The sequence below is a fragment of the Onychostruthus taczanowskii genome, unplaced genomic scaffold (genome assembly GCF_017590055.1).
Source record: "Onychostruthus taczanowskii isolate IOZ18803 unplaced genomic scaffold, ASM1759005v1 scaffold7, whole genome shotgun sequence".
Lineage (NCBI taxonomy): Eukaryota > Metazoa > Chordata > Aves > Passeriformes > Passeridae > Onychostruthus > Onychostruthus taczanowskii.
The window spans coordinates 5025638-5043068 of record NW_024504786.1 but is presented as its reverse complement, the minus strand read 5'-3'; the positions used below and the strand labels follow the sequence as shown (position 1 = coordinate 5043068).

General features: G+C 46.4%; 1 protein-coding gene and 1 long non-coding RNA gene across 2 annotated transcripts; one reads left to right on the top strand and one right to left on the bottom strand.

Annotated features, from left to right (window-relative positions):
- Positions 1 to 5628: 5628 nt before the first annotated feature.
- CDKN2C (cyclin dependent kinase inhibitor 2C) lies at positions 5629 to 11916 on the top strand. Its single transcript, XM_041421670.1, has 3 exons — positions 5629 to 5929; positions 6307 to 6447; positions 9998 to 11916. Exons 2-3 carry the CDS (start codon positions 6319 to 6321, stop codon positions 10370 to 10372), a joined length of 504 nt encoding a protein of 167 aa, XP_041277604.1. The 5' UTR covers positions 5629 to 5929; positions 6307 to 6318; the 3' UTR covers positions 10373 to 11916.
- Positions 11753 to 14312, bottom strand: LOC121345113. The gene is made up of 2 exons (XR_005953924.1): positions 13877 to 14312; positions 11753 to 13319 (listed from the first exon to the last, which is right to left on the bottom strand). It is a non-coding gene; the product is annotated as an uncharacterized LOC121345113 (long non-coding RNA).
- Between the last annotated feature and the right edge of the window lie 3119 nt (positions 14313 to 17431).

Here is a 17431-nt window from a genome sequence, read left to right as displayed (position 1 = left end):
TTTCCCCCGCGTTCCCCCGGCTTAAAAGAAGGAAATGCATTTTTCGCAGGTTTTTCTGAGCCAACACATCGGGATCTGCACAGCGGCCCTCGCTCAGGCTTAGCACTCCAGCACTGTAAGATGCAATTCTATTATATACCGCAAATAAACCTGCTTTAAGCAATGCAAATCTAAACCGATGCTTGCTGAGTCTGCCTTCTACAACCTGATGTTCGTGTACCCCCTTAGCACCGACACAAGACACACCTTTGGACCCCAGCTTGCTAATTATCCCAACACGTTTTGCTCTGCTTCTTTAAGTGTCCTGTGAGTGTCGCAGCCGAGGTCACGGGCGCACCGAGCCGCTTTCCTGTCACCTCGTAACGCTACATTACGATACCTTTGAATCACGATACTCTGCCGGGTTTAGGAAGCAGCGTTCTTTATTGTTTCTCTCGCCCATCCGCGGGGTTTCAGGGGGGCTCTGCGAGCTCCCTGCCGCCGCTGGCCCCGGGGCGAGCTGCGGGGGGAGCCCGGCGCCACCGCGGACAAAATAAAAAAAGGAAAAGCTCAGCTGTACCTTCAGGAGGGTCCGTGATCCCAAGGGAAGCCCTGGGGATGGTCTGGAGCCTGCTGCGGGCGCCTGGGCTGGGTGTCTGGCGGCGCTCCGGGCGGGCTGAGGCCGCACGGAAACGCCACGGAGGATGCGAAGCCACGGAGTCAGAGAAGCTGGGTTTTGCATTTTACCGTGTTCCTGCTCTAGTTTGTGTTGGCAGGGCTTGCCAAGAGGTTTTTATTGCCCGCTGACGTGAGCTTAACAGTGCAAGCTCCCCACCACCGACCGGAGGGATGATAAATTAATTGCCCTCACACCTGCGCCTTTTTTTTTCCCCTAGTTTGATGTTACAGACAGTTCTGTACTAAGTAGAAGGTATGGTGCAGTGCCAGGGACAGCCTATGCTAAATTACAAACAAATCCACCCACACATTACTAGATAGTAACTATAATAAAGGCTGAAAAGCGAGTTTTAGCAATTGGAGTAAAGCCAGTTAATTCCTGGCACAAATTGAAGCTATAGGTACGTTGTCAAGATTAGTTACACGGCGTTCATGTCTATTACAGTCATATTTTAAATAATGATATCTATATTAGATCAAAACAGGAAGGATTTGATCCAGAACATGAAGAAAAGGTGAAAAGCTGCACGTGCCCCACATCTCAGGAAGTTCACGTTCAAGTCACAGCTAAAGTTTCTGTTTGCCTTCTCACAGCCTCTCTGAGCCTTTCGAGGTGGGTTTCATCCTCCAACGAGTGAGAGACAAATTAGGGAGCCGATTGTTTTACTCCTTATAATGCCCGGTGATAATATCTCCCTCCAGAAGTTGTTTGTTGCTGGTTTCTTGGGGTTTTTGTTCTGCCGATTCTGGAACCGATCGGGACAAGTCTCTCTGTTTTAGGTGGAGTATCTTTATCACTCATGAGAGGAAATGATCAGGACTAACGAACTGCTTTCTGCAAAGACTTTTGACAGACCTGCAGGGTAGAGGAAGTTTGATGGCATTTTCTGGCCAGGCAGCTTTACTTGCAGGAGGCCTGCAGCACTCCAGCTATACTTTACTTAATTATTTTGCTACGTGGCGTGATTAACAGAAGATGGAAGCTTTATCCATAAACCAACAAAAAAAACAGTGTGAGACTGTTGTAATATTTGCAGGTCTAATTTCGCACTAAGTTAGCAACAGGTAACACCACGAAAGCCTATGGATTTTAGGCAGTAATTAGTCACAAAATAAGTAATTTATAAGCCATCTGACTGAATAAGCCAAGTTTTACATATAAATTCCCTCTTTATGCAATTGTATTTCAATAAACAGATGCTACTTGCATACATATATTTCTAGAGCTAACTTTGAGGGAAGTTATAATTTATATTTTCGCTTTTAAAAAATGGGGGGAAAGGAGGGGAAAAAAGCACCATTACTTCTGGACGAGAATTACCACAGTGAGGCCCTCAAAATTACATGTGTTTTTTCTCTCCTTTAGTGGGAATGGGAGTGGAGGGTCAGTTGATAAACTGAACAAAGCTGTTTTCCCTGCTTCGTGTGTAGGCAGCTCACACTTGTCACCTTTGTGATATTCGCAAACAAGCGTGGATGGGGGAATCAGCACAGGAAAATAAAACTGCAAAGCAAAAAAGCAACCGAAGCTGAGAGGAAAGCCAGGTTCGGAAGTCTGGCTTCGTTCAGCCGCAGATCCACTGCTGTAGAACGGGCTCGGTTTGACGGCGGCGGCCCCGACTCAGGCCCCGGCCCCTGCCCGGCGGCCAGCGCCAGGTTCCCCGCGCAGGGCAGCGCTGGAGAAGCTGCGGCCACCGCAGCTTCCCTCCCTAACGCACCTCCCCGAGCTGTCTCGCCTGTTTGCATTCAAAAATCACTTTCCCGTGGCGTCCAGGCAGAAAACAGACGTGCAGATTGCCCCTGCGAGCGATGGGTTACGTGTGCTTATCAGGGAGCCATGACATCGCTGCTTACCTCTCGGAGGGTTCGCTTGGCAGAACGCAGTCCTCCGAGGGTCCCTGAAAGCTAAAGCAATCCAGCCATTAAAGCACTTTAAAACACTAAATACTGTTAGGCAGAGTGGCGGTGACATCCCCGTCCTGCACCATCCTCACTTCTTCGCCCTGGGAAGGAAAAGCGAAGTCCTCGCGTCTTCTCGGTGCCCGGGCGCGGTTCCCCTTCAAAATGGCACTTTCGAATCAATCAAGGACACCAGAAACGCGGGAAGCAGGGAGCGCTGCCGTGGACGGTCGCCTTCCACCGTTAAGACAACTTGACATTGACCCTTCATCCTTGACCTTGTCCTCAGGATGGGAGAGGAGCCCGCGCCGCTGCCGGGGCGGCCCGAGCGCGGAGCCGCTGCCCGCGGGGCGCCGAGCGAGGGCGAAGGGGCCAGGCCCGGCACCGGAGCCGGCTCCGCTGCCCCCGCGGGCAGGTGGAGACCGCCGGCGAGAAGCTCCGGGCAGCGCCGCGGCGGAGGCCGCCCTCCCGCCTGCCAAGCTCCCCCGACCCCGCTCCTCCCGCCGGGGTGCGGCGGCTCCCGCTGCTACAGCCTCCTTTTCCTTTCATTTCCCCCCCTCCCCTAGGCCTCAGCAGCGCTGCTCCGAAAAGCAGCCGGGCTGTGCTGGCTGTGGCGGAGCCGTGCCCGGGCTGCGCGGCGAGGGGACGGCACCGGGCGCCGCGGAGCTGCGGCGGCCGGAGCGCGGCGGGGCCGGGCGAGGGGCGGGGGGGGGGCGCTGCAGGGCTTTCTGCTAGAGAGACAACAGAGCCATCATGTTTCCCCCTCCACAGCTGGCTGCCCTTCTTTCCCACATTTTGGAGAAGCAGTGATGATAGCACCACTCCAATACTGTCCTTATACTACAAAGTAACAAAAACGTTTATTCTGTGCTCTGCAATCCTGCGTTCTTGGTCTTGCCCTGCAGGATAGAATCCTTGTTTCTCATCCAGACAGCTTGGAATCTGAGGGTGATCAATTCAGTGGGTGTGGGAGGACACCCACTTTTCTATCCTCCATCACAGACTCATTTTGTGATGAGGAAAAGATGTCCAGAGCTACAGAGAAGTGCTCAGTTGGCTCATCCTTTGAAAACCAGACCCTAAACTTTCTGGGCCTGAGCTCTCCATCTCCAGTTAGTGAAAGAAACACTTCCCTGTGTCCTGTTGAGAAAAGTATTCAAAACTGAGGAGCACTTGGTGGCGGGGACAGATGCTCCCTGTAACCTGGGCTTTACTGCCTTAGAGTGTCTGAGTGCTCTTGGTGGGTCAGGACACCCACACTGGTGGACCCTGAGCCCCTGCTGCCACTCTGGCTTTGTGGGGGCACGGGGAGCTGAGGGCTTTGGCTGGGTGAAGCAAGGGCTGGAGGTGAGCTTCACCCAGGGCTCATGGCAAGGGCAGCCCCAGCAAGAGGAGGCAGGCCCGTGGCTTCCTCACACCAAAGAGAAGGGAAAGAGAAGATTCAGACCCAGTTGCCTGGTATAAACGTTAAAGGGATTTTGCATGCTTATATTTTTTTCCTCAGAGAAAAATTATGCTGCTTTGGGTTGCCATGGTTTCTGGTTTCCCTGGTTACCTCTCAGTATGGAGTAGGGGATGAGAGGTGAGGGGAGGGAAGGAGGAGCCAAAAAGACAGGGGCCAATTATAAAGATCCTGAGCAAGGCAGATGATGTCAGCAGGCCTTTTTTCCCGGGAAAAAGAATAAAAATAATGGATGTTTCTCAGCAAGGATGGTGGCTGTGTTTTGCACCCTTTGATGTTTTATAATTCAAAAATGGAGAGAAGATTATACAACAAAATGAATCCCCAGTGATTAAAGAACTACAGCCCAGTGTTTAGTACCTCCTTAAACTTAGAAGCAAGAGGACCACTGGTGAGAGAACCATGATGGAAAATAAGAAATCACAGCAATAGGAGTACCTGGGACCATGTGCAGATTGGCAGGCAAGGCCAGGCTGCTGGTAATGGCTTTTGCAATGGACCATTGCAGCCAGGCAGGAGAAAAGTGTTGATGCAACTCCAGCTCCAGAGAGCTCCTGCATAGCACTCCTGGCCAGCCCCACCTGCAGAGCCTCATGTGGATCATCCCCTTCCAAAAATCAACAGGACAATGTATGCAAGAAAGGCTTCCTTACATGGCCGAGTCCCCAGTCCTTAGTGAAAGTCCCATGCTGTTTTCAACTGGTCAAGCTTTGAGTAAGGACTAAACCAAGCCTGTGTAAACCCTCTTTATACAACCACATGTTTCAGTGGTTGGACAAGAAATCCAATCTGATCCCAGTGGCAGGGTGCCAATAATCCTATCACCTTTCTCTTAATATCCTGTGACTCAGTGATATATGTCAGGCCATTTAAACCCCAGCAGCAGAGTTCAGGTGCTGTGCCAATTATACTGAGTGGATGGGGAGATATGCTAGTTGAACAAGAAACAGGTCAGAGGAACGATTTAGCTAATAAATTATATTAATGAAAAGTTCTTTTGGGAGCTGTTTGGTTTGTAGTTCTGTGGAGCAGAAGAGGGTCAGCAGGAGCAAAGAGAAAAATGGGAGGACCCGGCAGTAGACCTCAGCAGAGCAATGAAAGGGGGAAAAAAAAAAAAGGGAGAAAAAAAAAAAAAAAAAAAAAAAAAAAAAAAAAAAAAAAAAAAAGAAAAAAAAAAAAAGGAGAGAGAAACCGGCTTCGTGTCCTTAGGAAACAGAAGTAGCGATTGTTTGTGCTTAAAAAAAGGGGGAGCGCAAAGCCGCGGGCGGAGGCGGCGGCCGCGGACCGGCAAGTGCAGCTTTATTTCGCGAAGTTGGAAGAGGAGGCGAGCGGGGCTGTCAGTGCGGCTGCGAGCGCGGCCGGGCCGGGGCAGCGGCGGCACCAGCGCAGCCCCTGCCCCCGCCAGGAGCGCGCCCCGCGCCCCGCGGCCGCGGCGGGAGGAGCGGCTGTCCCGGGGAGCGCGGACAGCGGCGGCGGGACCCCGGCCGAGGGACCCCGGCGGAGGGACGACGGCGGAGAGGGCTCCGCGCCGCGGCTCCTCCACGCCCTGAGCGCGGGCGGCGGTTCGCGGCAGCCCCCCCGCGCCGCCCGCCGCCCTCCTGGATGATCGCGCCCGCCCGCTGCGCGGAGGCTGCGCGGGGCCGCGGGAGTGAAGCTGCTGCTGCTGCTGCTGCTGCGGGGAGCGAGAGCACCGAGGGAGCGAGCTGGGCGCCGGGACAGCCGCCACCGCCGCCGCGCCCGGCCCTCCGCGGGCGCGGCTCGTCCTTCCCTTCCCTGCTGGGCCCGGACTAAGCCGACGGAGAGGGATGGAGGGGGGATCCCGAGCGGGAGTTGGATGCACACTGCTACAGGAGACCTTTCCTCCGAGCTGCTGCTGCTGCTGCTAAGTTTCAGAAACCGGCTGTGAACAGGGTGGGTTGTCTTCTTCTTCCAAGATCTCAGGTCTGAGTGAGTCTCCGGTGTACGTGTATATATGTTACCTATAACATATACAATATATTGCATAGCTGTTAATCTATTCCCCCCCTCCCCCTGCGAAAGTGGCCAAAGTCTTTAATAAGAGTTACTCTATATGTGGAAGCAAAGAAATCTTGCTTCAAGTGGAGCTGCAGTTTTGCTGAATAATCACGTGTGAGTTAGGGGCGGGCTCTTGGCAAGGAGGTTTTTTACGAGTATTTACTACAAGGTCTTACTCCAGAAGATTAACCATCCCAATCCTTCTGTCAGTCTCCGATGCCATGCCTGGTTAAAAAAAAAAAAAAAAATCTCATCTTTTTTCCGATCGTCAGTCACCCTAAAGAATGGCCGAGCCTTCTGGGAACGAGCTGGCGTCCGCGGCTGCCAAGGGGGACCTAGTGCAACTTACTAATTTGTTGCAAAAGAATGTAAACGTCAATGCACAAAATGGATTTGGGAGGACTGCGCTGCAGGTTGGTATCCAGAGAGGGAGAAAATATTTCATCACTGGTACCTACGTGACCCGGGTTTCCAAAAAAGACAACGTTTTAAGCAGGCTGGTGGATGAAATTCGAGTGGTTTTTCAAACTCGTTGGATGCCATATTTTATAAGTTTAGTGGCTCCAACTCCCTAAAATGACGTACTTGAAATAAAACTGGTCAAAACCATTCTTTCAATCGGGGATCACCCTCAATGTCAAACGGGCGACGAGTTTGCTAATATTTTGTAACTTCGTGGGGAGGAGGCAAGGAATGAGAGAGCTGAGATGAAAAGAAATCAGCTTAGGTGAGCAAGATTTCATAGCAGGTCTGTAAACACAAATGTTCTGTTCTTTGAAGCTTAGGATTTTTAATTTTTTTTTTCTTCCCTTTTTTTTTCTTTTTCCTGCAATGTGCTTTTAAAGCGTGGCTCGTCTGGGTTCTGGGGTGTGCTGTGGATGGTACTTTTCCTTTATACTCTGTTTGTGGGAATGACCTTTCTCATGGGGAATCATGCTGCTCAGAAGCGAGGACCTCCGATGTACATTAAGAGCTAACCCTGCGAGCCAGGGTTCCAGCTGAATCACTTGCTTTTTCATTCATATTTAAGACTTTAAAATTTGCTTTTTTCAGATCGGTTAGCAGGGCACTGCTTCCAGTTATTTCCTTTCTGATCGTATAGGGTTCTGTGCCCTAATTTTTAACTCTGTAGTTGTGCAGGCAGGAGTTGGAACTCGTCCAACTGCTAACTATTGTAGCTGATGAAAGATTTTGCTTTTAATATTATCAGATAATGATGGCAAAAAGGCTAGAATACCTACCAAATAGTGAAAGATGTGATTTATAAATCCAGAGGGAAAATAAATGGGGTTATTTGTACTTCAGTTGCAAGTAATGCAATGTGGAAGTGGAGCTATAGGTCTTTTTAATTTCATACATTAATAAAATCGTTTTTTAACCCCTATTCCCCCTTCCCCCAAAACCATGGTAATAATTTCTGAAAGTGTATTTTTAGACAACATAGAACCTGTGAATGTAGTCGAGATATTTACAGCTTTTTGGCTTAACATCAAAATGTTAGAGCTGGAAAATAAGCACCTCTTGCTGATAATGCAGGAATGACCCTTTTTTGATAATTTTGCTGAAGCTGGAGATCTGTGAGCTCCTCGCTGTCCTCTTAACACCTAAATAGGGCATCGCATGGCAGTGCAGGCACTTGCAGCAAATTTTAAGAGAGTGAAAGGGTTTAAATTAAAAACTTAGACAAGCTAAATTCTTTAAGAAAGAAGAAAACATTTAGCTAGCTGATTTATCCTCGGGACAAGGGCTGAAAACTGACTTGTCCTGCAGGAATGCTGGATATTTTTTCTTAAAGCAGCTAACTGTCCATATCCTGAATTAAGGTATACTTTACACAATTACATAGCATCCAGCTGCATTAAACATGCATCTGTTCCCTAACGATACTTCTTAGGGATTACAACAACTGAGCTAATGAACCACCACAAAAAACAAAACAGGAGAATCTGTCGACTTATTTTCAATATGTATCATCCTGAAATATGCTGTGGGTGCCTGGCCACGCTCGAAAGACTTTTCTCTCAGTGCACTCTGCAAGAGTGAGATAATCTCTCTGTAATCTCTCTCTCAATTACAACGGAGAGAATGCTCCTGTGTTAATGTAAATGAATTTATATTTTTCCTCTGCATTTATGTTTAATTAAACAACTACTCGGCTTGTCTTGCTCTGTCCTTTTTATTTCTGGTGAGGTGTACCTATGCAGGCCTCAAATACATCTCCTGCCCTTATGCTCTTTGTCAGATTTATTAAATTAACGCTTTCTACTTCTTCACCTCCCTCCCCCCTAGCATTATTTTGCTAAATATAGGAGGCATTTGCTGTTCAGTTGTAGCCCACGGCCAAAAAGCATCACCTTTTTTAGGATTTTCTCCCCCTCGCATCTTTAACTGAAGCCTTCAGTCCCCTGGCCTGAACACTGAAAACTCCCACTTAACCCAAATATATGTTTTGAATTCACAAATAACACAGCCTGGGCTCTCAAAAAGAGATCAGAATGTCCGGTTTTTACTAAACAAAGAGAGATCACAATGATCTTGTTTTCTTTTACATCGCTTCCATCTCTGTCAGAAGTGAAAGAAGTGCCTGGAAGTCGGGAGCTGGAAGCCTTGGGGCACAGAGAGATCTCTTTCCCTGAATCCCAGCCTGTCTTATCTGCACTTTTGCTCCTGTCTGTGGTTATAATGTGTTGGGCTGCTTTACACTTCAAACGCTGTACATAAGTGTATTTATTATATCATGTTTTTTCTTTAAAAACTTGATATATATTTTTCGTCAGGAGATATTTTCAGCAAACCTCTGTAGAAATTGTACCTTAAGCTAAATCTAATGCACTGTAATGCTGGTTTATGCTGATTTTTTTTTTAATTAATCAAGATTTTCAAATCAATGTGTGAATTTCTCTGTAAGGAAATAGAAAAGAGTTGGTATTTTTTCGAATTTTATACTTACAATGAGACTAGTTACAAGGACAGGAAAATACTGCCTATAGGGTAGAGATTACACAATATACATTACAGTGTTCATTTTTGGAAAGTGTGCAAACAAAAAATGAGGAATTACAAGGAAATCGGTGCAAGCAGTTAAGTTACAAATAAGAGAGATTTGTGTTCTAATTATGATAGTTTTATGGTGCAATTGAGAAAATTGAAAGAAGCTTTTTTTTTTTTTTTCCCTGAGAGAAACAGTCAGAAAATCCAATTATTGTTGTTGTTGTATTTTTTTTAAGGGATGTTTTAACGACAGAACATAGCCACTGTTTACTTATAGAAAGGTTATGAAAGTATAATATAATATACTGATTTTAGAAGACAACTTCTGTCACTTTGAAACATTCCTTTTGACTTTTCCTTTTTGGGTGACCTAATGAAACACAAATATTGGGGAGAAGAATTTCTTTTAACATTTATGTTTCTCAACAGAGAGAGCTATGGTACAGTCCAAATATTTGTTTTATGATAATGCACAGACAATGTAAACACCTGAAAGCTTGTAAAAACACATTCTACATTTGCTGTTGCTTAGGTAAAATATCTGTTCCTCAGAGACCCTATATTTGCTGTTTAACAAGATTAAACAGTAATGCAGAGGTGTCTCAAAACTTAGGCAAATAAAACCGAACTATACTTAATTTTTATATGTTAAGAAACTGAGATGACCCTCGTTAGGGGAAAAAAAAAGAAGTTGTTATATGCCATTCTGTGCTATTTCAGGCATTAATCTCTCCGAGGCAGAAAGCTATGACCACCGAAATGATAACATCTTTCACAATTTCACCGAGTTCAGTAACAAATGCATGAAAAACGAGACGTTCTGGTGTGTCATTAGCTCTATAGCGAGCCTCCTCTGTCTGCTTTAAATGAGAATTGGACTCTGACAAAAGCCAGGGACGAGAAGCGAGGACGGGAGGCAGCGCTGCAGCAAACCCCCACCCGCGGTATCCAATTCTCCTCTCTCTTTCGCAGGTGATGAAACTCGGGAACCCCGAAATCGCCCGGCGGCTGCTCAGCAACGGGGCCAACCCCAACCTGAAAGACAGTACCGGCTTCGCTGTCATCCACGATGTAGCCAGGGAGGGCTTTCTGGACACTTTGCAGACTCTGCTGGAGTTCAAAGCCGATGTTAACATTGAGGACAACGACGGCAACCTGCCCCTGCACTTGGCGGCCCAGGAGGGCCATGTGCGGGTGGTGCAGCTGCTGCTGGCGCACTCCGAGTGCAAGGTGGGCCACCAGAACAAGCGGGGGGCCACCGCCTACGACCTGGCCAAGCTCTACAGGAGGGCAGCCGTGGTGGAACTCCTGGAGGCCAGCAGCTCCTTCCCCCCCAGCATGGACTGAGCCCCGCCAGGACGGGGTCTCCTTTGGACGTGAGGGTGTGCACAGTTCTTGGGGTGTTTTCCTCCTTTTTAACAACATTTGTTGCCACATTACTTTTTTTTTTTCTTTTCTTTTTTTTCTTTTTTTTTTTTTTTTCCTTCTGAACAGCTGGTAGTGTCTCAAGAAATTCCAGAGGTGGGTTTTTAGACAATGGATAAGTTTCAAATCCATGCTCCCAGCAGTTTCCTATACCTTTCACTTTACACAGTACTCCCAGGCTCATCCGTGTGTATGTTGGTTGCTCATATTAGTTTTCCAGTATCAACTTTTACAATTTATTTTAGGTCATTCATATCAAGTCATTAATACAAGAACTACTATTCACATGCTTAATATTGCTGGACTTTTAAGAAAAGGAAATAGTTTACTGTGATTTCTCCCACCTCTCAATGCACCCCTCCCTTCTCCTCACTCCCCCCACCCCTTTCGGTCAGGCTCAAGAGTCTGAGGTCCTGTTTTAGATAAAAACATCTTTTTAATAAGGGGTGATCTGCAGCCCCTGCACAGGCAGAGCTGGATGTCAAAGGCTGCGTGGCATGAGGGCAGTGGATGGCGCTTAGATGCTTTAGGCAGTAACTGTATTTTGTCACTAACAAGAGCTTGTAGAACTAGGTCACTTACTTTCTAAATGTAGATGACACTTTCCCTCTTTGTATATTTAAACTTTCACCGATCTGGTTTTGAATTTAGTTACCAGAAACAGTATAAGTGGTGTTTCTTCGATTGCCAGAGGTTTTAAACAGCTCAGTTTAGTAGTTCGTGTTTACTGTGCACTGCAGAGGACTTTTTTTTCTAGTTTCAAAACAAGCAGCAGAGAACCATTGTCAAAGAGGACACGAAAGCTGCAACACAACACTTCTGGTCGCTCCATCTGCTGATTGCAGTTTAGATGTTCTCTAAGTAATATTTGCTTTCCAACAACTATTCTGTTTTTTTCTGGAAATAAACTATTTTAATGACAGCATCTCACAAAACAAGAATATTTGAATACGGTGACATTTAGGAAGCAGCACTTTTCATATTTGTGAAGTTAAGTTATTGCTTGCACCTAAAACACAATTTAACCATTGGAAATTTTCTATTGCAACAGAGAGTTGAGAGTATTCACCAGACTGAAACTCATTTGCCTCTCCAGCCTCAACAGGAGCTAACGATGCTCAGCACCGTGTCGGGAAGAGTCTATTATGAAACTTTTAACATTTGCACAGGATCTACTTATTGGGCAGATGGGCAGTTTAAAGTGCTTTATTTTGAATAGTCTAAATTTCAGTCGTGCAAAATAGAAGGTTTTAAATAAATGAAAAATGAATACTACTTTAAATAGCACTTAAAAGAGGAGAGGGAATAGTCTTAGTTTTTAACTTTTTTTTTTTTTAATTAGCCCCCCAAAATCAGTTACTACATTTTCAAGTAAAAAGAAATTTGCTGAAACTGTCTGTCACATTTACTATAAGCTCTGTCACGCTGCTGTGTTCTGATTAAAAACCTCTGTGAAATATGAAAAATTGTGCCATGATCATTAATCAGAGCAGCACAGCACATAAGAAGCATTTTTAGAGAAATAACCCCAAAATTCCCAGTAGAAAGAGCACTAAACCACCTGAAATATTCAACCGAGCAACATAATCCACAGGTCCCCCAGATGAAGTGACCCAAATCGCTCTGTGCTGCTCTCCATCTTCCTTTCCTCGTGTCCTGGAGGATGCTCCAAGCCTTTTCCTTCTCCATTCCTCTCACATAGAGGAATTCCGTGCTACACCAGAAGGTAACATCCAGCTTTCTCACGTTTGTTAATTGTTTTTTTTCACCCGTGCTACTAAAAAACCTAATTTCAAACCCGTTCGGAGCTTCATCAGCATTTAATTTACGCTAAGGCGAAGTTTAAGCAGTGGCTTAATAAGAACAACTTCGCTTCCGAGAAAAATGCCCCGCCTAGTCAGAAATAGCGGCTTTTATTGCGTGCCAGGAGTTCAGGGTTAAAGCCAGGACGGATCAGCCCCCGGCCATGCCCAAAGCGTCGGCGGCTGAGTCACGGCTGATAGTCTGGTTTAAAGGTGTGTTTTATCTGATTTCACTGCTGCGTTTTCTCTGTGAGCCCCTCAACAAGATGATCAATTGAAATTCCTAGTTAGGTACTTGGAAAGCAAAAAATTGCTCTCTATTATCCCAGGAAGTTAATAGTTACTGCAAAGAGCCTCTAGGAAACCAAAGAAATCAGTCAGCTGGTGTTACCCGCACCTCACAGGGTTTGCCAGTGACAAAAGGTGCCCGGCTGCTGGGGAATGCCTTTCCTCCAGAAGTCTTTATAATCACTGAGCGAGGAGAAAATAATATAATGCGAGTCTCATTAATAGGGAATCTTGACACCTAAAAAGGATTGTAATATCCCATGTGGTTTCAGAAATTGCTTTGGCGCTTTCCCCCCACTATTCTGGCAACATCAAAAAGTCCAGTTTCAAAAATTCGCATATTCCTGAAAATGTCGACAAACGTATTTATCCAGAGATGCACAACTGCAGCGTGTGAGATTGAATTGAGGATTTTTGAGGGGTTTTATTGAGACACAAACCAACTGCCAAGTTAAGTCTGCAGGCAGGAGCGGAGATCGCCCTGCAGCAGCCCAGGAATCGGCAGCAAACAGTGCAGTATCGAGATGAGAGGTATAAATAGAAACAAATACAGCAAGCACAGAAAAACGTGAAGAAATAGAGCATAAAACATAGCTGTACCAGGATTCACAGTGACCAGGCTGTGTGAGGACACAACTGTGGGGCAACAGCCCTCTCCCCTATTTCAGTTACACGGATGAGCAAAGCTGTTGCACTTGACCTTTGTTTCTAAATTATCCTCGGAACAACGGCGGGGGCTGCTGAGCTCCTTTTGGAAAGGGACAGATCCTAAAGGGATCCTAGAGGGAACGAAGAGAGTTTAATCTGTGGCAGCAGCACCGTGCTAGGGTGAAATACCCGATCTGTGGGTGCTGGGGACACACGAGCAGAGGTGCAGGGCACTGTACTGCCCTTAGCCGGGGGAGAGTGAATGAGAAGGTATTTGAAGGTGAATTTTCCTCAGTCTCCAGTGCAATAAGCCACAGCACATTTAAGTACAGGAAAATACTTTCTTTCCAGCTTTCAGTGTGGGGAGAGGAATGGAATCAATGGTTTATTCCACGGTGGGGTAAGATATCAGCTCCCTAGGAAATGCCATTGCACTGTTCACATGAAGAAAGAGTTAACACAGGAGAAAGTTACCACTTTTCATCTTCTAAAAGAGAGAAAAGGTTTTCTTCCACAAATGTACCTGGGAATTCACTGGGCAGCCAGAAGCAGCCAGACATTATTATCTCCTGACTAAAGTGCTGAAATTCCCTCGAAAAAGCGAGGGGAGGAAGGCTTTTACATTTATCCGTGGGGACTGTTGGGGAGAAAGAAAAGAAGGAGAGAGAGAGAAAGAAAGATTTCTCACCGGCTCTCAGCACAGCCTGCCCCACCACACAGGCACTCAAAATGTCGGTGCTCCCGGAGGGCTCTGCGGGGTCCCCGGGGAGGAGGGAGGGTCGCGCCGGCCGGGCTGCGGGCAGGTCGGGCGGCCCCCGGGGAGCGCCGGGGCGCGGGGCCGCGGGGCGGGGGGGCCGCGCCCGGCTCCGAAACCGTTACTTTGGCTCCTGCGGCTCCGCTCCCCTTGCTCTTCCTGTCCAAATAATTTTAAATTTACGCGCCTTAAATAACAGTCTGATTTTATTTATTTAGTTTCCTCCGCGGGCTCCGCCGCCGCTTCGCTGCGCCCCGGTTCCCCCGACAGGCCCGGGGCGGCCGCCGGGCGGGCAGCGCTGCGGGCCCGGGGCTCGGACACCCCGGCCGCCCCCGCCGCCTCTCTCCCGCCGCCGCCGCAACTTCTACTGCGCCCCTTTTTTTTTTTTTTTTTTTTTCCCCCCCTTTTCTCTTTCCCCCTCCCTTTCCTCCCTCTCCCCGCAGCCGGGACTGGAGTCTCCTCAGCGAAACTCCGGTGCTTTCGCAGCCGCAGTGAGTACAGAGAAGGGACCCGCGTCTTGCCGGGGGATGTTTCTAACGCATCTTTGCGGCCGCTGCCGGGCGGCGGCGGCGGCGGGGCTCCCGCTGCTGCGCCGGGCTCTCCTCCCCCAGCCCCGCGCCCAGGGATGCAGAAGCATCTTCTCCCACCGCAGCTCACGTAGAAGGCAAAACCCGGCAGGTTTGTCTCCAGGTTTCCTTAAAAAAAAATGGGTAGCAAGGTGTATCTCCCAGCCGGAGCTTTTCATGCATGACCTTGTGTTACATTTTAAAATCAGACAGGCGAGAGAGGGGGGAGGAAAAATCCACGCTTCTTGGCTTCTGTGTCACGGAGGCGAGAAAATTATCTTCGGATGTAAAGTACATGGCACATTTTTGAGAGCCAGATGTGCCAAGCCTGGCTCTGAAGCCCTGGTCTGCAGAGTCCCACTCGGAAAAAAATAATAATTCACTTCTGCCATGGCTCTGAGTGGTAAAATGGCTTCTGCGTTTTGAAGAAGCACTCAGTACAAATCACCAGGGACATTTTACAGTGCCAAAGGTTCCTGCTTGTCATTTTGTACTTTTTCCCTGTTTGAATTACCTTTCAGCACAGTATCAGTTATAATTGTGCGAAGTTCAGCTTAAGGATCTACGAGAAAGAGAGCTCTCCTATGCTGGATACTTCAGAATAACCTTGACCTTTGATTAGTGCTTATCCTACAAGATAAGTCATGCAGGGAAAGCATGGAATTGGGCAAGGCACCTGCAAAAGCACAAATGAAATGGCTCTATTTTTAAGCTAGTGTTAAAATGGCTTCTGAATCTGACCAAACAAGGGGCACTCAGGGGCTAAAAGACAAAATCTAGAGCTCGGTGGCAAATTTCAGTTTGACACACAGAGGACCCCGAGCCAATTTCTTCATCCCCAGATACATTTTGTGCCGTTGGTGCAGCCAGACTCAAACTGCCAGAAAGGGTAAATTCCCTCTGAAAGAAAGTGAATCAGCCAAAAGTATAATCAGCTTTTCAGGGAAGTACAAGACCACTGAACCATGTTTCCAGTCGCATTTCTTTGTTCCTCTGTAACTGTTTTCTGATATTTGTAGCAGTAATTATAAGGGCCACTAGCATTTATCAATCTTTTAAATTAAAGAAGCCTAATTCGAGGTAGGAAGCTTGAAACATTTTCTTCACAGTGCAGCCACTAAAAGGTTAAAGTCGATTCACAGCTCCTCTGAAAGTTTTCCTTCAGCAGATAGTGCCTATCAAGATGGTCTTTCTTTCTCCTGTTACACCCTGAGAGCAGGAAACGGGGCAGCATTTCTACTGCAACACAGCCCTCTTCACTCCTCAATATTAAGATTATTACCAGCACAATGATATTTTAATGAACACTTTTACATACACGGAGCTAATGAACATTTAAAGGAAAAGAGACACAGCACAAACCACAATAAAATGCGATGCCTTGTAGGAACACTGAGTATTCAAAAGCTTTTCAGGGTTTGACCTTAATGAAACACAAGAGCAGTCCTGGGTACAGATCACATTTATATGCGGAGTATATTGCAGGCCCGAATGAGGGCTTCTGCTAAAGTTAATTGTAATTTTCTGGTGAGGGAGGATCCATGTTCAGGCCTGAAGTTATTAACATCTATTCTGATGGAAATAGGGACATTGGGATACACTTTGCCAAATCAAAAAAAGAGTACTTTCTGCTTCAGATTTGTTACCCTAGAGGTGATGTACCACCATTTGAAAATCTGCACTTCCAAACCAGGCATGCCAGGATGGGACTGAATTGATCAGTCAGGAACTTTTGCTTGCATCTAGTAATGCTGGAGAACAGGCAGAGGAGATGTTCAGTCCACACTAGCTGGAATATACACAGGCCTGGAAACCAAGCTGTTAATTGTAAATGCTTCCCACAGAACGGACTTTTAAAATTTTTCTGAAAGGAGAAGTACACTCTGCTAGAAAAAGCAGTTTTTTTCTCTGTACATAACATAGTCCTTGAGGGTGTGACTGTAGGTACACAAACAAAGCTGTATTTAATCTCCCTAAGAGAATTTTATAGAGAACATCTGTTAAAGAGGAAAGTGTATTTGTTTCAGGAGAGCTGTAACATTTAGTAAAATCACCTCCTTGCACCAACATATATGCTTTAAAATAGTGTGCTGTCTGTGGATTTTTCAGTTGTAATTTGTTTCAGCTCCTGTAAAATAAGGGCTGCAGAGCTGTGCTACACTTTGATGCAGTCACAGTATTCACAATCCAGCACTGTGTGCACATATTACAGAGAACAACAATTTCCTTCCTGTACCAGCATTTTAATTTATGGAAACATACTGTTTTGTGTAAAGAAGGTAGTAGATAATTAACAGTATTCATTTAATCTAATTATAGGCCTCTGAGGCAAAAAGCTGACACTTTTCATTGTGGTATATTCAGGGAAGTTAATTGAAACAACATTGCAGCCACAAGGCATAACATGCCCATCGTAGATTTGATACTAATTCTTTTCTCAAAAACGGGACAAATCCGATGCTCACTAGAGATAAGAATTGCTGTTACTCACTCGAGTAAGGAAAGTCTGGGGAACCTCATTATGCAATGCTGCATGCACTGCAATATCTCTGCAATTCCAGGGCTAACCACAGACAACTTAATTTGCCAAATTGTGAGATGATTTTGTAATGTACACAAGTATCTACTACAAATTAAGAAAAGATTGAACACGTTTTTAGCCAGGACGTAGGTCAGAATTTGAACAGAGATCTGCCTCAAGAAGCAAGAGGTCAATGTACCAACTTTTAGCTCTGTTTAATCTTTAGGAGGAACCAAGCAGTAACAGCAACCTTCTCCCTAGGAGTTGTTATTAGAAGTGTAGTTTGTGGATTTAAGCTATCAGTATGGCAAACAGATAAACATACAGCAAATCAACACCTGCAGATCCCAAGTATGTATATAAAAAAAAATCAGACCATGTGCAGAGTAATTTTTTCTATCA

Excerpts from the sequence above, each read along its gene's own strand:
- CDKN2C (XM_041421670.1), top strand. The coding sequence starts at position 6,319 with ATGGCCGAGCCTTCTGGGAACGAGCTGGCGTCCGCGGCTGCCAAGGGG. Across the intron at positions 6,448-9,997 it reads TTGGGAGGACTGCGCTGCAG|GTGATGAAACTCGGGAACCC; the intron begins GTTGGTATCCAG and ends TCTCTTTCGCAG.